This window comes from Monodelphis domestica, chromosome 5 (genome assembly GCF_027887165.1).
Source record: "Monodelphis domestica isolate mMonDom1 chromosome 5, mMonDom1.pri, whole genome shotgun sequence".
NCBI lineage: Eukaryota > Metazoa > Chordata > Mammalia > Didelphimorphia > Didelphidae > Monodelphis > Monodelphis domestica.
In genome coordinates this window covers 74,249,320-74,270,449 of record NC_077231.1, presented here as the reverse complement: position 1 = coordinate 74,270,449, position 21,130 = coordinate 74,249,320, and the positions used below count along the sequence as shown (strand labels likewise).

At 36.1% G+C, this 21,130-nt stretch overlaps 1 protein-coding gene across 1 annotated transcript; it reads left to right on the top strand.

Annotated features, from left to right (window-relative positions):
- Window positions 1-5,490: 5,490 nt before the first annotated feature.
- Window positions 5,491-20,263, top strand: LUM (lumican). The gene is made up of 3 exons (XM_001368880.5): window positions 5,491-5,806; window positions 10,269-11,160; window positions 19,387-20,263. The coding sequence occupies exons 2-3, from the start codon at window positions 10,290-10,292 to the stop codon at window positions 19,539-19,541; spliced, it is 1,026 nt and encodes a 341-aa protein (XP_001368917.2). The 5' UTR covers window positions 5,491-5,806; window positions 10,269-10,289; the 3' UTR covers window positions 19,542-20,263.
- Window positions 20,264-21,130: the final 867 nt, after the last annotated feature.

Genomic DNA, 21,130 nt, shown 5'->3' with positions numbered 1-21,130 from the left:
AAGAGTCACCACATCCCCATTGTGTCCTATTTCAGGTACTTCTCTTAGAGGGAGAAGGCCTGTAATTAAATTTGGTACCTTTGGGTCAATTTGACTAGAATGAGTTGCTTTAGAAGGACAAGAATTCCTTGGGGCTAGAATTGGTTTTTGGGTAGAAGGAGGAACAGGAGAAACTGGGATTTCAGAAGTTTGGATTTCAGGAGAAGGGTCTTGGGGATTAAGTTCAGCCAAGATGTGCAGACCATGAAAGAACCAGTCTGTTAGCTGAGCTATAGGGTAGGCATTTTCCATCTTCATTTCGGGGAAGGGAATTTTCTCATTTAGAGGTTCAGAAACAGGTTTGTCAGGTTCCGACTTGTTTTTGGTGGGGTGGTTATTTGCCATTTGATCCTGTAAGAAGCATTTTAAATTATCCAGTTGGGTGTGTATGTTCTCCTGTATTTTAGCCTCAAATTTTTTTATGTTTTCCTGTGTTTTATCTTCAGATTTTTTAAATGATTTAAATGACTTTAGCTTCAGATTTTTGCATAATTTCCTGTATTTTAGCTTCAGAGTTTTGCATAATTTCTTGTATTTTAGCTTCAGATTTTTGCATGGTTCCCTGGATTTTAGCTTTGGATTTTTGCATGTTTTTATGCATTTCAGCTTCAATTTTTTTTTTTATGTTTGCATTTCTTAACACAGTATTGAGGAATACAAAAATGACATTACCTAATAACATAAGAAATTGGAGGTATCCTGAATTCCTTAATGTCCCTAATTCTTCAACCACCATATAAATGTCAGAGAATGTAGTATTCATTTATATATATATATATATATATATATATATATATATATATATATATATATATATATATATATATATAGTATAGTGGTAGTCTCTTGGTAACCAAGGATGACGATTGTCTTTGTGCATTTTTATCTATGGATAGATGAGTGTGCACAAAGACACTGGTGCATGAAGGAGATTTAAGTGGAAAAGTCGATACACGGAGACAGTCCAACTCTCTTGGTGTTGGAAGCCTGGGACCAGTGGCACGAAAAGTTAGTTACACCTGGAGACTTCCTCAGCTGCATTGGATGGCCGTGTTGTCCTTTGTGCTCCAACACTCCCTAAGCACTCCACTGTGCTTTGCTGCGATATAGTAGTTATTTCCCTAGGGGGCCTCAAAAAATATGTGGGTATTCGTAGGTAAACAGCTTCCCCAGTCCTGTCACTTTTAGATTTTTTAAAGAAAAACATGGCTGTTTTCAATTCAAATTAAGGAGAAAAGAGAGAGACAAAATGTTTTATACTCACTTGCTCTAGAAGCTGTGTTTTGAAGCCAAGTTAGCTGTTTAAAAGACTGATTGACTTGAGGAAGTAATAGAGAAAAGAAAGTGATTTCACAGAAATTTGAGAGTCATCATCCCTTCATGGTTACCAGACTGTAAGGATAATTTGGGGTTGTGACCTAATCTAAATTTCATTTTTGGTCACCAGGGGACATCCTAAATGAAATAACTAAGTCAGTTTGGAAATATATGGTGGTTTAATCAATATATAGGGAAGAAATCAAAGAGGAGAGGGAAAAGTATAGGATTTCTCCCACCCGGCCTGTGCCAGGCTAGTTCAAAGTCGAAGATTAGAGGTGTTCTCTAAGAGGATAGTGTTTGGAAGGTAAAGGTGAGAAAAATCAGCCTAAACTCTGAGAGATCTCAGAGAAGTCTTTCACCTCAACTAGGTTACTAGGCTTCCTCCAGTATGATATCAAGGAAAACTCACCACTAAACCCAGACAATAGCAGCCGCCATGCCAAGATTTCAACATGCTCATCAAGCTGCTACCAGCCACCTCTAAAATGTCAAAGAGGCTGGAGAGAGGAAGTGACGCAAAATATATAGATGGTTTTGCATCACTTTCCTGCATCTCACATGTACCAATGATATCTTAGGCTTGACTTAGGACAGCTCAGGGGTCTGTCAGTTGTTTCTGATTTGTCATTTGCTAGTACATGTTTGTCATAGGCCATCCTCCTAAATACTTAATCCTTAAGTATGGGTGTAGACATTCCTGATTTTGTTAGACTAAGTAGGGTGGAGTAATCGAAAGTTCACAATCCTCAAAGTTATCATAGAAGTGATGACTTTTACCATTATTGTAACATTCCTGCCATCTCTATCATCTCTGATAATCATCTTCTCTCCTTAAATAGCTACCATCCTAGTTCATATTCTTATCATCTCTTTCATGAGCTACTGAGATAGCCTCCAAAATGATCTTCCCATTTTCTGTTCCTCCTATTTCTAATTCTCTGTCCACTCATATGGAACATGCTGTCTCACACAAAGATACAACTATGACATACACCTTTAAATTCTAAGGGAAGGTGTCAAAGAAGAAGTAAAGGGTCATTTCCTGATGCATAAGATTTCAAAAACTATGAACAGGAAAGAATGAAGGAAGTTACAAAGAGAGGTAGGGAAGAATGAAGGAAGAAAACATGGAAGGGAGAAACAGAATAAAGGAAGGAAGGAAGGGCAAGGAAAGGAAGGAAGGAAGGAAGGAAGAAAGGAAGAAAGGAAGGAAAGAGAGGGAAAGTGGAAGGGAGGAAAGGAAAGAAAAAAAAAGAATTATTCATAGAATATTCCTTTTCTTATCTCTGTTACTTAGTGAACTGTTGTTCTTCAAGCTTGATTACCATCCTATTCAGGAAATCTTCACTGATTCCCCCAAAGTGATGTATTTCAAATCCAAAAACCTAGATTCAAGTCCTCATTTTGTACTTTACTCCTTGAATGACCTTGGATGAATCATTTAAACCCTTTGTATTATACTTTTCTTACTTGGAAAATGAGGATGTGGGGCTAGATGATTTAGAATCATAAATGTTGAGTTAGAAACAGTGATATGCTGATAAATGCTTGAAGAAAATGTGCATATGACATCCTTTCAAGTTTATTTTGCATTATTAAGACTTTCTTTATTACTTTCTTAAGGCTTAACAATCAACAATATAGTAAACCACCCCCTTATCTGTGGTATTTGATGATTTATTAAGTGAAAATGCTCACACTTAAAATTTAACATTTGGCTTTTGTGAGCCAGTTTGACTTGGTTCCAGCACACCCTGGCTAGAGGAGAACTCAGAGGTCATCTGGCCAATCCCAGATCTTCATATACAGATAAGGAAACTGAATCTCAAATAGATAAAAAGACTTTTTAAAGGCAATTCAGGGAATATACATTGAATGCTGTACCAAATGTCAGACAGTTCTTTAAATCCAATTACCCAGATTAAATAGATAAGAAAATTAGATCCTGCATGGAAGTACTATCTCTCAAAAGCAGATGGCATCCTCTCTGTGCCTCATCTCTTGTGATTATGGCTAATACATCTGAGTAGCCTTCTGGTGAACAACCTCTGGAACTGAATCAGCTGGGCCTCCTCAAGTGCATTCCCAGAATGCCAAGCAGATGGGTGCTGTTCATTCCTGCCTCTCAGGGCAGCAACACTGGAAGATCCAGGGTGGTCATCTTCACAGGATGAGGCATTGGATTTGGACCTTTGTGGAGAACTGAATTAGAGGTACAAAACTGAATGTTTTGGTAGATTTTTATTTAGAAGTTGAGCTGTTTTGAATAAACTTAAAAAAAATAAAATCTGCACATTACTCTGACCTGTAGTTAGTCCAATATTTATGAAGATTTGCACCTAGCAGTAAGATTTGACTCATTTCTATTACATCCTTCAGACTACAGTATAAATCATCTCCAAAGTTGCAAACTAGACCAGTAACTGCTATGTGGTGCATAATGTGTGCATGTATATACATGCATACATAATTTATGCATGTATATACATATGTGTATATATATTGATATACATACATACATATAACATGTATTAGAGAATGCTGTAGAATTTAAAATGTAAATGCAAATTTTGGGTGAACTTCACCTTGCCATAAAGTGTCCCAACACTGTAACATAAATAAAATTTGTCCATGTCAAAAAAAAAGAAAATTAGATGCTGACTTGCACTATTGTCCAAGGAGTTTTCTAAGGAAAGATACTAGAGCAGTTTGCCATTTCCTTCTCTAGTAGATCAAGGCAAATAAAGGTTAAGTTTTAAAAGAGAATTGTCTATACTGAGTTAACTCTAACTCAAGTACCTCACTAGATTGTGAATGCTAGGATTAACTCTACCTTGTCTACCTTTTAAATTGAATCAACAAAATATTGAACACCCTACTTAGTGCTAGTTGAGAAGTCAGCAAGATACTTGGAGAGCTCCACCCTTTTAAACTCAGAAACTTGTGAATTCTAAGAGTTCACACAAGAGTTCACACCCTGAGAAACTGTTCAATCAGGAAACTGTGAATCTTTTTGATGAGAAATTGACCTTCAGAAGTTGATCCACAGACATTGCCCCTTGGGCAGTGCTAGACAATTTGTAATTGACTCCTGTGAAGAGGAGAAGGGCCAAGGAGCCACCACAAAAGCCACACAATCCTTTGGTTTGAGGCATATTGTCTTTGAGAAGATAGTCTAAAGAGAGTGTCTCCTGAAGATAGTCTTCAAGGGAGCTTTGCTGGAGACTACAGCTTGGATCATGGGCTTGGAGTTCACTTCAACTTGGACTCTGACTTCTGGACTACTTCATTGGTGAGTGAAAGACTATCTCCTTTCCAAGTTTCTGAAGAGACTAGCTTCCATCTTGGAGGAGGCCTAGTGGTTACTCACTATCAGCCTTCCTTGTTGAGAGCTAATTAATTTCTGCCTGGATTAAGCAGACCCGGAGTAAACATTTCAGTTGATAGGATAGATAACCTCTCTAAGGTCTTCATATTTTTCTACTTTATTGTTTCCTCTCCATTTTGTAAATATTTGTAATTAAATTTCTGACTTGAAATATAATATTGGCGACCACATAATTTCATAAAATTATTGTCCAATCATTAAATTGGAACCTTACAGAGTGTCTTGTCTAGGGTCACACAGGTAGTAAGTGTTTATGGTCAATTTGAACTCAGGTCTTTCTGACTCCAAGCCCAGCATTCAATCCACTGAGCCACTAACTGCCTCTTAGGCAGAAATGAAGTGAGTTACCCAAGGTCACATAGCTAGTAAGTGTCTGGGGCTAGATTTGGACTCAGATCTTCCTAATTCCAGGTCCAATACTCTATCCACTCACTCATCTAGCTGCCCCCAAAAGAGACCCTAGAATTCCTTTAATTTGAGTGATTTGCCTTTTTTTGAAGATATATAATTATTCTACTATTGATGTGGTGGAAATTCAAAGCAGGCAGTGGGGAATGAGTCAGAGAGTTGATAAAAAAAAAGAATGAAGCTGAAATGAGAAACAAGGACTCTGATTTGATGGAAACATCCACATCTTGACTTGCATACCTTTAGCAAAAAAGTGGAGACTGCCTGTAATCTGAGTTCATTTCAATGCATATCTCTCCTCCATTCCATAGGGAGACCAGCTGGGCTATCCTTGGATAAGGGGCCCACCTGCACTTCATTAAAGATTAGGACTTGCTCCTGCCACACCAGAGGCTTAACCACGATGACATAACTCCATTCAGAGGACGGCCTGACTGGGCTTGTGTTCCCCACCACACACATACACACACACACACACACACACACACACACACACACACACACACACACACACACACACACCCAGCTCTTGTATCACGAAGAATCTGGCAGTCAGTTCCTACTGACACAGTTCACGGCGTGTATTGGGTGCTCCCGATCGTTTTTTGCATCTGGTCTGGGAATTGAAGACAGCAGTTTCAAGGCAGTAAGGTAAGCCTTGTTGAGTGTTTTAACTATAAAAGAGAAAGAGAGAGAGAGAGTACTGGACAGTTGGTAAGAGCCTTGTCCCAAGAACAGAAAAATGTCCCAGCAGCTTTGCCAGTAAGAGTGAGACCAGCAAATCAAGGTTTTTGTTCAGTTGCTTTCACAGTTTGTGGAAAATACCTTCCATGTTTTATGAGTGAGAGAAAAACCATGCATGGCATTTTCTGTTTTATTGGGGAAGGGTACTTTTAAGAAGACTTTATAACTTAAAGGAGATGATAATGATTTTAAACAAGACCCAGAGAATATTGTTGGGATTTAGAAGATTCTTCCTTCCTTGCTATTTTCACTGGATTAAAATTTTAAATTAGGAATATTTAAAACAAACTTCTAAATGATTTTAAGTAAATTCATTATTATTGTAAGTTTATACTAAAAATCATTTGTGCAGAACACAGAGATATGAGCTCCTCCATAATCTCTTCATTGAATCATAAGTTCACAGATAGGAAAACTGGAAGAGACATTAAAGGCCGTCAAGTCTAAGATTCTTTTTTTATGGGGGAGGAAATTGAGGCATAGAATAGATTTATGCATATCTGAGATAGGATTTGAACTCAGATCTCCTTAAATCCAAGTTTGATGATTTATTCACTACATTATTCTGACTTTATTGGTTTTCATAATTTTGAGGATATGGTATCTAGGGTATTTTTGAAAGGGATATTTGCAGAAACCATGAGAGAAAGTAATAATACATGGCATTATGAGTTTATATGGAACTTTAACTTTTGCAAGGAATTTTACAAAGATTATCTACTATAACACTGCTTGGTTTCCACCTTCTCTCCCATAGTAGCACTTCTTTTGTAGTCAACAAACATTTGGAAAAAGTTAAGAAAAAAATAGTACAACCAGTGTTAAACCTTATAGAGCTCCTGGTCATGTTGAACTCCACACTACTTCTTTCTATCAATATTCATCCCAACCAAAAATAAAAAACAAAAACCACAAAACATGAAAGCATTTTTCTTTTTTCTCCTGGGCTATTATCAGGACACTGATATTTCGGCACTGAAAATGTACTGAGTTTGAATTGGAAAGGTAATAAAAGGATATGGGTATTTTACTGATCGAGAAAGACAAATTTTACTGATCGAGAAAGACAAATCGTTCTGACACAGATTGATAAAGAAAGACAGCTTGATCTGAAGTGATGATTTTTCACAAAAGAAACACACAGGAAGATGTCAACATTGGTTAATTTCAGCTCAATGCTGTGTGATTATGATTTCGCCAAGTCTGGTCAGCAAGCACCCATCTACTATTCAGCAGCCACATTCAGGATATTTATAATAAATTTTTTAGCTGCTGCATTTGATAGATGAAAGGATTTCATGGCTACAAGGGAAAGCAGTTCAGATGCATGTTCTTTACACATCTTAAGTTAATTACAGAGCCTAAGAAAGGGGTAGAATTGAGTATCATGTTGCATTCTCACTTTTTATACAGAGAAATTGGGATCTTTCTTAATTTAAAATTGACTCAGCCAATAGAGCCTTTGTTCACCTATGACTCTGCATCTTGCTAAGACCCAGTTCCAACATATTCCCTAAAGGCACCATTCATGTTTCATATTATATATGCTCCTGACCCTCCTGACTTTCCTAAGGCATTTGAGAGTAACCATAACATAATAGAAAACTGAACTGAGACTGGAAGCCTAGTCTTGGCCCTTTTCCTAAAATTTCTTTGTGAACTTGGAAAAGTTTCTTCACTTCTCTGCTCCTCAGTTTTCTCCACAATCCCTTTTAGCTCCAGAATTATATAAAAGTCTTACCACACAGACCTTTGATGAATGTAACCTTTTTTTCTCAAACTTTTTTTGGTCTTTAATTCCTGCCCCTGCCCCTGCCCCATTTCATGGACCTGCACTGTTTCTAAGAGTTTATTACATCTTAGATAACATCACAAATCTACAGCTAAAGAGGTTCTCATAGTTCCTCTAGTCTGATCCATCATGTCACAGATTAGGGAAATTAGATGACTTCCCCAAGGTCACACAGTCTGTAAAGATTATAAAATAATATAGCTAAAGATATAAAAGGCAATTTCAACCTCCTTATTTTACAGTTAAGGAAACTGAGGCAAAGAGACATTGACTTGTCTAGAGTCACATAGTAAATTTCTAAGGTGGCATTTGAACATAGGTCTTCCTGATTCCAAGTCTAGCACTGTTCCAGGCTGCTGCTCTTCAGCTTCCATGATAAAATCCAAAGTTTTGCTTAAGTCCCTCCTCCCTCCCACTTCTGAGCAACCACTAAAATCCTGAATTGTTGCTTCTGCCCATTAAGATCTTGGCAGGAAGCCAATTGAGAAGCTGTAGATCCCTGAGAAAGAAAAGAGAGAGAATCATGGATATTTCTCTCCAGATTCCGAGTTTATTTCTATAAGTTAAAGGCTTGCTTTGGTTTGGCATGATATTCATCTCTAATAAGCTGATGTGTCTTACTAAGGGTTATCTGCTGAAGAATTCCAATGGAATGTGCCAGAAAGCCATTACCCCTTCCCCCAAAAGAACCTCATTTTGCACAACCTATGCCAAACATTCCTTTCTTGAGTCCCTGACCCTGAAATAATAATAAGCCACCTTTCTGAAAAGAGCAAAATGCCATTGCTGATAAGCTTACATTCTCTTGATGGCACTGATTTTATTCTTAGACCTCTCTTCTCAGAATGTAATTTTCCTCAACTCTACTAGCTCTTCTGCTGCAATATTAAAATAGAGGAGCAGAGAGAATTTTTTAAATTGTTGCTTTTGCCTTTAATTCTCTTCAAAGCAGTGACCAGTTATGGTAACCAGGGCTCCAAAGGGTTAGTGGAGCTTTCCTGGGGCCATAGAGAACCAGCCTGGAGAAGTAGTTCTATACACAGCCCAGAAGGGGGCTCAAGAGTATCCTATCCTGTAGCTCTTATTTATTTCCATTTGTTCATTTGTTTTCTCCAGCATTGACTTAATGAAAGTTGGCCACTGAAACCATTTTCCTCCTTTAAGGTATCATAAAGGACATACTTAGGATTATTTATTTAAGAGACATGAAAGAGAGTTTAGGATTATCATAAACATTCCAGACTAAATTTGAAAGGGAGATAATCATTCTTTGTGACTCTGGGCAGATGAGAGCATAACCAAGACCCTGCTTCAAATCCCAGCTCTGCTATTTACTGCTTATGTGATGTTTGATTAATCACCCTGTGTGTCTGAGTTTCATCTCCTCATATCTATTTTATTTTAATTTTAATTTAATTTTTCAAAATTCATTTTCTATGTTTATATGATTCATTTTCTTTCCACCCCCTCTTCCCTCCCCTCTCCCAGTATCTCCTCATAGTTAAAATAAAAGGGTTGAGCTAGATGACCTCTAAGAACTCTTGAAATTTCTAAATATATATATTTGTAAGTCACTTTTATCTCCTTGGCCCTCATCTTGATAATATCAATATAAATAATAGCTAGAAGGCATACGGCATATTAACGCTTGCAATGTGTTTTCCAAGAGTTTTCTCCTTCACTCTGTGTAAAAACCTAGAGACGGAGGGACAAATAGTGTATCCATTTTTACAGATGAAGAAACAGAAGTTTTAAGAGGTTAGATGAGTTTCCTAGGAGACAGGATTTGAACTCTTGATTCTTGATTCTAAGTACATCCCTCTATTCAATGTGTTGCCTAAATGCTCTCAAGTTTCCTTATCTGCAAAACAAGGAGGTCAGATAATAATGAATTAATTAATAGTTAATATTTATCCAGTACTTTTAAGTTTTACAGATTTTTTTTTACAAATTTACAAATATTATCTCATTTTCAATAACTCCAGGGGACAAAGACTATTATTATCCCCAATTTCTAATTTGAGGACAGTGAATGAGATGAAAGACAAAGGATTCATACAGGACCATTTAGTTTAGTTAGTGTGTGAGGCTGGATTTGATTCTAGGTCTTCTTGACTACAGATCCTCCATTACTCAAACCAATGTTGTGCCACTTAGCTGCTTCTAGAGATGTCCTGTAGGAGGCCTTATAGATCAATATCCAAGATCTTCTATTCCTAAGTCATTCAACCTCACTGGAGCTCAGTTTCTTCATCCACAAAAAATGGGGTGGGTGAGATGACCTCTGTATTAATTTTATTTTATTGATTAAGAAAAATTTTCCATGGTTACATGATTCATGTTCTTTCACTCCCCTCCTGCCATAGCCAACACACAATTTCACTGGGTTCAGATGACCTCTAAAATCCCTTGCAGCTCAATATCTATGAAAATCATTTATCCTTCACGAGCCTCAGTTTCCTAATCTGTAAAAATATAGATAGATTAGGATGGTATCTGGGGTCCCTTTCCTCCTCTACATCTCTGATCCTATGACACTCTACTGTACATAATGATATTTATTTTTCCCCTACTTAGGGTCCAGAATACCTCAAGAAGATGTATCTAAATGTACTCCCACTCCTCTTGGCATTAATCAGTGGCATCAGCTGCCATGAATACTATGATTTTGATTATGGTTTTGCCATGTACCAGATGTCTTCACCAAACTGTGCCCCAGAGTGTAACTGTCCAGCCAATTACCCATCAGCAATGTACTGTGATGAGCTGAAACTGAAAACGATGCCAATCATACCTCCTGGGATCAAGTACCTTTATCTCCGGAACAACATGATTGAATCCATTGAAGAGAAGGCATTTGAGAATGTCACTGATCTCCAGTGGCTCATCCTTGATAACAATCGCTTGGAAAACTCCAAGATCAAGGGAAAAATTTTTGCAAAGCTGAAACAGCTCAAGAAATTACACATCAACTACAACAACCTGACTGAAGTGGTGGGCCCTCTTCCCAAATCTCTGGATGACCTGCAGCTGGCTTATAACAAAATCACCAAGATCTCACCGTCCTCCTTTGAAGGTCTCATCAACCTGACCTTTGTCAACCTTCAGCACAACCAGTTGAAAGAGGATGCAGTCTCAGCAGCCTTTAAGAGCCTGAAGAAACTTGAATATCTTGACTTGAGCTATAATCAATTGACCAAGCTTCCCAGTGGCCTTCCCATTTCTCTGCTGACTCTCTACCTAGACAACAATAAGATTACCAATGTGCCTGATGAGTATTTCAAGCGCCTTAGTGCCCTTCAGTACCTACGATTGTCTCACAATCAATTGGCTGATAGTGGAATCCCAGGAAATTCTTTCAATGTCTCTACTCTCATTGAGTTGGATCTCTCCTACAATAAGCTGAAGAAAATTCCAGCTGTCAATGAAAACCTTGAAAACTATTATCTTGAGGTCAATGAGATTGATAGTAAGTACAAATCCCTGTCCATATTTTATTGGGTACATTCACGATGATCACAAATATATGTGCCATATTTTAATATACATAAATCTGAGTCCCCTTGTGAAGGTCAAGATGGAAATTTCTCCAGTCTCTTAGGACTCAAAATTGATTTATGGTACTAAGTCATTTAGTTTCCCTGGGTTTCAGTTTCTTAAATCTATAAGCTGAGGGGGTTGGACTAGATAACTAGGATCTCTTCTCGTTATAAATCTATGATACTATGAATTCTTAGAAATAAAGGTATTCATAAAGGTATGAATTCTTAGAGATAAAGTATATGATTTTGATATACAGGGTCTGAAAATAACTTCTCATTATTGACAACTACAAATCTTCATGAAATGTTGATATGCTTATCAATGTACCAGAATAAATGATTATTTTAACTAAATTTAATTAACTAAATTTAAGTGACATTTAACTAAAGGAGAACATAATAGTATAAAAGAGAGAATAACAACAGGAGAGTCAGGAAGAGTTAAAGAAAATTTAGAATTCAACATATCAAGGCTAAATGGTAAAGTGGAATGAATCTTTAATCTGGAATTGGAGGGTGTGAGTTTGAGTAAGCTCTGCTAAGGAACTTTGGATAAGTGACTTGAATATATACCCCCAGGCTTCAGTTTCTTCATCTGGAAAAGGTTGGGCTAGATGATCTTTAAAGTTCCTCCTAGTTCTAAATTTACACTATAATAGATTATCTGGAATAAAACACAATCTTTCTTTTATTGGAAATAGGAGCTTAAGGGTCATTTTCTCATCTATTTCTGACCATGACCTAAAAACAACAGGATTACATCCTTTACCAATTATGATACTAGAACTCCTTCATCCCACATCTTTAGTCACAACCAATGATGCTAGATATTCTGTCAGGTAAAGTCTTCTACTCCTCCCAGGTTTTAGATAAAATTGAATTGAAGCAGACCTAAACTAAATTGGGGGTAGAGGTTATCTGTATTTGGCCATAGTATCACACATTCCCTTTTTTCCCTTTCAACTTTTTTTTTCTTCAACACTTCTTTACTTCTTTTTTCACTATGGGTAGTTTCCCTTTTACTTTCTAGTTAGAACTCTGATAAGATCTATTACAATCTCATTGTTGCCCTGTTAATTGTTAGAACCATCCCCTATTTCCTATATATTACATTGGCAACAGATAAAATTATGAGTAGTCACAGAATTCCTCCAAGACCATATTGTAGCTAGTGTTACTTTTTAAGTGAATTAAGGAACTGGATATCTGAGTAGATAGAGCAATGGAACTAGAATCAGTATAGTTAAGTTGAAATCTTGACTTGTTAACTGTATGACTCAGAGTCACTTAATCTTTGTCTCAGTTTCCTTATATGTAAAAGAGGAATAATAAATAGTACCTCTCTCCCAAAGTCAACTCCAGGATAAAATGAGATGTTTTGCAAAGCTCTTTGTGAACCTTGAAGGCACAAATTCATCTGTCTGTCTCTCCTCTCCTCTCTCTCTCTCTCCGCCCCCCTCTCTCTTTCTCTCTTCCCCCATCCATCCATCAATCCATCCATCCATCTGTCCATCTATCCATCTCTTTATCTTTGTTGTTGTTTTTAATGTTCTTAGCATTGAGAGACCAAGAAGTGAAATGGAAGAATTTTAATTAAGATGAAGCACACAAGCTGGTTGTATTGGACTGAGATCTAATACCTCAGAATCGTGTTTTACACTCCCAGAGTAATATAATGAGTAAAGTGGCCACAGTTGGGCTCTAGTTCTAGTTATGTCAGGAGTTATTTATATTAACTTGAGTAAGGAAATTAACTTCTCTGTGCCTCAGTTTATTCACATGTAAAATTAGAGTAAAATTAGTAGAACTAGAGAAACTTAGGGGTCTTTTTAAGTAATGGCATTCTTTGATTGTGTTGTTCAGTCTTTCAGTTGTGTCTAACTCTTCATTAGTCCATTTGATTTGGGTTTTTTGTGTTAGAAATACTGAAACAGTTTGACATTTCCTTCTCCAGCTAATTTTGGAGATGAAGAAATGGAGGCAAAGAAGATCCTTATTTTTAAGTTCCCTTATTTTACAAATGAGGGGACTAAGGTCCAGAGAAGTTTAGTTACTTGCACAAGGTCATACTACTTAAACTTCTGACACTTCAGAAGATTCAGAGATAAACTTCTGAGGATTCAAACTCAGATCTTCAAGATTCTAAATTAAAAAAAAAAACATTCTCTCCCTTTCCTCTCTTTTTTTACCTTTTCATGTTTCTCTTGATCTTTGTGTTTGGTTATCAAACTTTCCACTTAGTTCTGGTCTTTTCTTTACAAATACTTGGAAAGCTACATTGTTGAATGCTTATACTTTTCCCCTGGAAGTATATAGTCAGTTTTAATGGGTAGGTGATCCTTGGTTAGAGACCCATTTCTTTTGCCTTTCTGAATATCTTATTCTAAGTCTTGTGGTCTTTTAGTGTGGAAGCTGCCAGATCTTGTGTGATCCTGATTGATGCTCCTTGATATCTGAATTGTTTCTTTTTGGCTTCTTGTAAAATTTTTTCCTTAGCTTGGAAGCTCTTAAATTTGGCAATTACATTCCTGGAGATTGTCTTTTGAGGATTTAGTGTAGAGGATGTTCTATGAACTCTTTCAATGTCTATTTTTCCCTCTTGTTCAAGAACATAAGGGCAGTATTCTTGGATAATTTCTTGTATCACGATGTCAAGGTTTCTGTTATTTCTGGGTTTTCAGTTAGACCAGTGATTCTCAAATTGTCTCTTCTAGACCTGTTTTTTTGGTCAGTAATCTTATTCATCAGATATTTCATGTTTCCTTCTATTTTGTCAATCTTTTGATTTCTCTTTATTAATTCTTGCTTTTTTTTTTTTTTGCAAGATCACTGGCTTCTAATTGCCCAATTCTGGTCTTTAAAGACTGGTTTTCCACTATAATCTTTTGATTTTTCCTTTTCAGCTTGGCCTATCCTACCTTTCATGGCTTCCAACTGTTTAATTTTGGTCTCTAATTCATTTATCATTTCTTTTGATTTCTGGGCTTCTTTCTCCAATTGGGAGTTCCTGTCTTTTAAAGTGTTATTTTCTTTTTGAACTATTTTCCACTTTTCTTGACCATATTCTTCCATCTTTTTCATAAGCTCTGATTTAAACTCTTCAAGAGCTTGTAGCCAATTTCCATTTTTTTTTGGAAGGTTTGGATATTTATTTGTTCGTCCTCTTCTGCTATTTCCTCTGTAGTCTGGATTTTTCTTCTATAAAAATTATCCAGGGTCAAAGCCCTCTTCTTGTTCTTCTTGGTGTTGGGAAGTTGTTTTTCCTGGGCATTTTTTGCCATCACTATGCTGGTTTTCCAGTCAGAAGTCTGAGTGAAGAGGGCAGGCTCTCTCTGTATGGAGTTAAGGGGCAGGGTTTTTGCCTGAGGCCACCTCTTGAGTCTCTGGAGTTTCTACTGTTTGCAGCCCTCCTCGGCACTATCTCCAAGCCCAAGATCTCTGCTCTTCTGCCTGTTGGGGTCTCAAGTCCAGCTGCTCTCAGGGGTGGGTCTTTGGTGGTCTTAATCAGCTGCCAAGGACCTAGAGGTGCCCCTCCCTCACTCACTGATTCTAGCATGTACTGACTCTGAGTCTAGAGAACTGGCTCCATGGAGTGGGGGAGGCTAGATCAGCTCACATTTTGATGAAAACTATTTCACCCACTTATACTGTGGAAATGCCCAAATCCCATGTACCTTCCATGCTGTGCCCTACTTTGGAGTCCCTTTGTTCATGTGAATTCAGTTTTTTTGTCCTTTTGAGGTAGTCTATATTGGTAGGTGATGAGGTGATGTAGATTCCTGTGCCTAAACTGCAGTCATGTTTACCTGGAAGAGATTTTCAAGATTCTAAATCTCAACCTCAAACTTTCATATTGTACTTTTATAAGCTGTGATGTCCATTTTTAAAATGTGATTTTAAAAATCCTTTATATTAGAAAATAGATTAGAATTAGTTAGGAGATGTGGTTTTTTATTTATTTTTTTTTCTGAGGTTAGATACTTGTTAGCCATATGACTATGGACAAATTACTTTTCTATTAACTCAATTTCCATCCATTTTTTTAATCTGTACAAATAATCTTATATGGTGGGAACACCTAATCAAGAATGTCAACTTTTTTCTAATGTTGAGTCTGAGGGTTACCTAAGGCTTTGAGAATTTAGGTGACTTGTCCATAGTCACATAAACAATACATGTCAGAAGTTGGGCTTAAACATAGGTCTTCTTGACTCCAAGGTCAACTCTCTGTACATTATGCCATGATATCTCAAATTTCTAAACTATTTTCTAAAATAAAGGCTAAAAATATCACATTTTTAAAAGGGATATCAGCTTTTTTAAAAGTACAATATGGAACTTTGAGGTTGAGACTTAGAATTTCAATTTTCTATAATGCTTTATAAAAACTTCTCTTTTAGATGGGAAAAGCAATACATTCGTCTACTACCTACTTTACAAGACTAGGAAAATGAGAATTATCATTGACAGTAACATCTGTGACTTCATTGATATAGAAAATTCCTCTTGAGGCAACTCTTTCTATCAAAGGAGAATTGTAATGTTTCTGAAACTTGAGTCTCAGGAAGTTCCTTTGGACAAAAAGAGATTAAGGGACCTATCAAGGTCATGTAGCCAGTATGAACAGGACTTGAAGTTGTCTTTTTTAGAGACTGGCTCTTTATCCATAGTGTCATGAAGCCATATTATCATCATCATCATCATCATTATTTTTTTATTTTATTATTTAATTATAAACAATAAATTTACCATGTGAATAAACAAAAAACTGTTGCACCAGTTAAACAACAAAATTGACATAACAATTAAAAAATGGATTGGAGTGGGGAGAGTTTTGAAGTAGGCTGACCCACCAGCAGAGTATTACAGTAATGTAGGCATGAGGTAATAAGGGCCTGAACTAGAGTGGTAGTGTTATCAATGTCATTCCTGAAAAGTAGTGCTCAGACTTGAATAAAACATTACAAATGTGGTCCAACTGGGGCAAAGTACTGCAGTTTGATATATGTCCTCTTTAATACTGTATACTTCATTTCTTTTACTGAATTCCAATATTAAAATAGCTTTTTTTTACTTCCAAAATTGCTGGTATTAATCAATTTTATTATTACATTATTAATTATTATTATTATTATTAGTAGTAGTAGTAGTAGTAGCAGCAGCAGTAGTAGTAATAGTGTTGGTAGTAGCAGTAGGAGAAGAAGGAGGAGTAAGTCAGGCAGATCTTTGACTTGGAATTATTTGGCTATTTGAGCACACTCAATATACCTGTAAACCACAAATGTGCATTTCTTTTAAGTTTCTATAATTTAGGACTTTCTCTTAAGTCAGCCTGGTCTTTCCTAACCCCTAAACTCTAAGAGTAAAGTTAGCAAAATTTCACTACATTGTGGAATTTTCAGTTGGAAACAACTGGTAGTGTTGACTTGTCATTACTTGACATTATTATTTGGCAATCAGACAGCACTAATCCTACATCATACCTGGACCACCATCAAGTTGCGAGCTTGCTGAGTATGGGAGCTGGCTAATATTTTGTATACAATAAAATAGAAAAGAATAGATATTAAGTTGACTAAGTAATGGGAAAGAGAATCAGAATCTGAAAATGATAACAAAACATTGTCAGAATGAGCACAAAATATGCTTTTTTATCATAGATGTTCTGTATAGACATAGATTTTAACCCTCAATTGGCTCCTAATTATTGACCTTCTAGTTCCTAGAATAATACCGTACATCTAATACATGTTTCATAAATGGATATAGAATTGAATCTTTCCCCTTTCCTGCCCCTTCTATTTTTCTTCCTTCCTTCCTTCTTTTTTCCCTCCCTCCCTCCCTTTGTTCCTTCCTTCATTTATTTGTTTGTTCATTTGTTCATTCTTTCCTTCCTTCCTTCCTTCCTTCTGGTGTAGAGGGAAAAAACCCACTAAACTGTCAGTCAGAAAACATGAGTTTGAGTTGTAACCTTTGCCATTTGCTAGTTGTGTTATATTGGAAGTCACTGACTCAATTTCCTCATTATTTTGAATTGGAATGATATTATAGGGGTGTCCTGGAACTGTTAATATCAGTCCTTGAGAGATGATTGCTAAATTTTCAGTGTGAGCATGAATACCACAGAAATCCATAAACTCTATAAATCACAGATTAATTTATTGTTTTTGTTGATTGTTTAGATAAGAAAGCTCTGGAGAAATTTTCATTAATGTAAATTAAATTTAAAGTGTGTTACGTGTATTTTTTTCCTGAAGAGCTGATCATTAAACATGTACCAGCCTTCTTCTGTCAACATAGTAATTGTATATCCCATAATACTATGATTAGGATCAAATAAGGCAAAATATGTGCTATGCCACATATGGATATACTTTATTTTGTGTTCGAGCTATAATTCCACCGGTATTTTTAACCTTGCCTACTATGTATCAGTGTTTGGCAGCCAACAAATGTGCTTTTCATTCATTCCTGTGATGATGAGGAAACTCCCACTACTAAATGTGGATGAGCACTTGCTCTGTAATCTAGGGTCTTAGAGAGCTGCCTGGGGCACTGAGAAAGAAGATGACATCCAGCCTCATGGAGGCAAAACTTGAACCCAGGAGTTTGTGACTCCAGTGACTTCCTGGAAATATATACTCTTATAAAACTGCTCTGGGACTTTAATAATATTATCAGGAAAGAATCTTGTTTTTTTTTCTTATTACTTTTTTTGACAATACAGTAATTATTATTTATTTCTTCAGAAAAAAACAAAAACATTCATAGAATATCATAGTATATCATTCTTAACATCAATTCTTGAACTTTTTTTTCTTAAAATATGCCTCTGATGATTATTAATTTAAAATCTTGAGGGCAGCAATTTTGGCCAATATAATCCAATTCAAAACAGAATTCTGGATTTCCAAAGTTGCAAGACATTTTCTAATGGATATGGGTATTTAGGTGTTTAGACTGGAAGATGGAAAGCTGAGATAACTGTGTTCAGGGATGTATCGAGAAAAGGCTGGAACTCCCTCAGCATCTTCAAAATGAGGAAATCTAGCACATCAGTAGTTATAACTGTTAGAGAAGTTCATAGATCATATGCTTCCTTCCCTCATACTTTTCCCATGACTGTAGTCCGAGTCAGTTTCTTTCCATCTAGCTCTAGTCTTCTGTGCCCAGTGGTCATTAATATCCATTTTATCCACTCCAATAGCCTAGTGGTCTCCTGAAGTGCATGTGACCAGGCTCCAATACCCAAATAGATGAATTAAGCAAGGTACAAAACCACCAATTCCAGCTTTATTTTAAAGCTCTAACTTCTATTTTATTTTATTTTATTTTATTCTTCTATTTAGTTGATGCTCCAATGTAAACTTCTTTCATGTCTTCTTAAATCTTCCTCAATCACTTTCTTTCCATCTCTCCTTTGCCTCCCTAATACTCATAACATCTTAATTTATCAGTCCTTATCAGTGTTCACCTCACATCTGTCCTGTACAAAATCCTTGAGATCAGGCCAAGGATTAAGTCATTTTTCAATTGTGTCCAACTCTTCTAGACTCCAATTAGGGTTTTCTTGGGAAAGATACTAGAGTTGTTTTCCACTTTTTTCTCCAGCTCATTTCATAGATGAAGAACTAAGGCAAACAGGGTTAAATGACTTAGTCATGGTCATACAGCTCATAAATGTCTGAGGTTAGATTTGAACTTTCCAGGATGAGTCCAGGAACAGCACTCTATCCACCATATTATCTACTGCCCCCAGGTCCAATATATTGTTTTAAGACAAAAACAAAAATGAAAACAGAAACAAAACAAAAATTTCATAGCTATAGAGATTAAATAGAGTGTGATATGATTCAGAGAAACTTGGTTCAATAAGTCAATGAAGCACCAAAGCCTCAGTCTCCCATTTGTGAAATTAGAAGAATGGATTTAATAGCTTCTGTGGTCCTTTCCAGTTGCAGACCTATAGTCTATGATTTATGAATGCCCTACACATAAGAGCAAATCAAAAAATGTTCCGCGAAATTAGTAGTACATTCAAGATACTACAATTATGGGTAATTATAAATATATTTATAAAATATTATAATTTAGGTTTTTTTCAAAGACTGTGCAAAGCAAATGTCTAAATTTCCCTATGTTTTATTTTTCAGAGTTTGAAGTAAAAAGTTTCTGCAGGGTTCTGGGTCCTTTATCCTATTCCAGAGTCAAACACCTACGGCTGGATGGAAATCTCCTCAGTCACTCTAAGTTGCCATCAGAAATATATGACTGTCTTCGAGTAGCCAATGACATCACGCTGGAATGAGATTTTGGCCAATCCTGGAATTCTTTACAAGTGCTCATACTAGAGATTCCTCTAGGAATTACACTTTCCAGTTAGTTTTCCAAACAAAGTCTCCATTTTCTTACTATCCATTTCATTGATGTTTACTACTAGGAATTTTTACGATCTTATGAAAAATGTTTTGAAAACATTGTAACTGACTTTTTAAAAAAAATCAAATGAAAGGCAGGCCTGCTTTATCACAAACACACATGCACATACCCACATAGTACCAAGTGCTATTTGTGAGCTTTGTAAACTTGGCAAGTCATAGAAATCTCCCAAATGTCTTGTAATGTCACCCTTTTCAAGCGACATTTTTAGACACCCAAAGGTTAATTTAAAAGGCCCAAACTTTAAACCGTTGAGTCAAAGTAAATTCCTCTCACTAACCTTAATTCATATGTTGTTGTTGTTGTTGTTTTGTATGTTAAAGCATCAAAATGATATTCATTAAGCTGAATTAAAGTTCCACTAGCAAATTCTCATTTTGAAACCTATTTAACTAAAACCATGGAACCACATGAATGGAAGGAAATATTTTCATTTAAAAAAAAATTACATGTGTACTTATATAGTGAGATTTTTCTCATTTAGAATGATTATTTCACTGTAAGTCATTTATAAATATTTCTGATCAATTATTTGCATGCTATGCTTAACCTAATAATTGAAAAATAAAACAGCAAAAAACATTATCATCATCCATAGTCTTTTGAAATATTTCACTCTTTTAAATAATTTAAAAGATGGGTTATGTGGGTTATGATTCAAAGAGAGTTTCAGCCTTTTACAGTTTAACATTTTAATGTGAGGTTACCAACTATGCCAATTTGTTCTTGGTAGTTTCAATATGCTTTTAAATTTAATTCATAATATCCAAAGTTACTTATGAATTAATTATTTCTTACAGTTTTGAGTCACATGCACACATTTAATTACTTTTAAAAGTGACAGAGGGTACAACTTGTATAATCCTAGGCAAGTCATTTAAGTTTCTTGGGCTTTGGTTATTTCACTGTAAAATTAAGGGGTTGGGCTAGACCAATGATTCTGTGAGATTCTTGATGAATCACAAAACCATCAAACTACTATCTTTCTGTTGGATGTATGAGATCTATAATATCTTTAAATTAAGTTTAATTTAATTATCAAAGGGATAAAGGAATCTAGAATATTTTAGAAGACATATTTGAATTAGGGCAGCTAGGTGGTGCAATGGATGGAGTTCTGGACTTCAGTAAGACTCTACTTTTTGATTGCAAATCCAGTCTCAGATAGATACTTCCTGGTCATGAGATCCTAATTAAACCATTTAAACCTGTTTGCTTCAGTTTCTTCATCTGTAAAATGCCCTAGAGAGGAAATGGCAAAATACTCTAGTATCTCTGCCAAGAAAACCCCAAATTGGGTCATGAGGAATGGGAAACAATAGAACCACAATGGAGATGGGACCCATGAAAGGACAGGGTATGAGCTATTTTTGAAGTCTACCCCTAATCAAAATACTTCACTATTTCCTCAAGCCTTCAGAAATGAGAAAGTTTAAAAGTCCTGGATTTAAAGTCAAA

What these genes read in the sequence shown, in the direction of transcription:
- LUM (XM_001368880.5), top strand. Translation starts at nt 10,290, where the DNA reads ATGTATCTAAATGTACTCCCACTCCTCTTGGCATTAATCAGTGGCATC. An exon ending in TGAGGTCAATGAGATTGATA is followed by an intron (nt 11,161 to 19,386) that starts GTAAGTACAAAT and finishes TTTATTTTTCAG; the next exon opens with AGTTTGAAGTAAAAAGTTTC.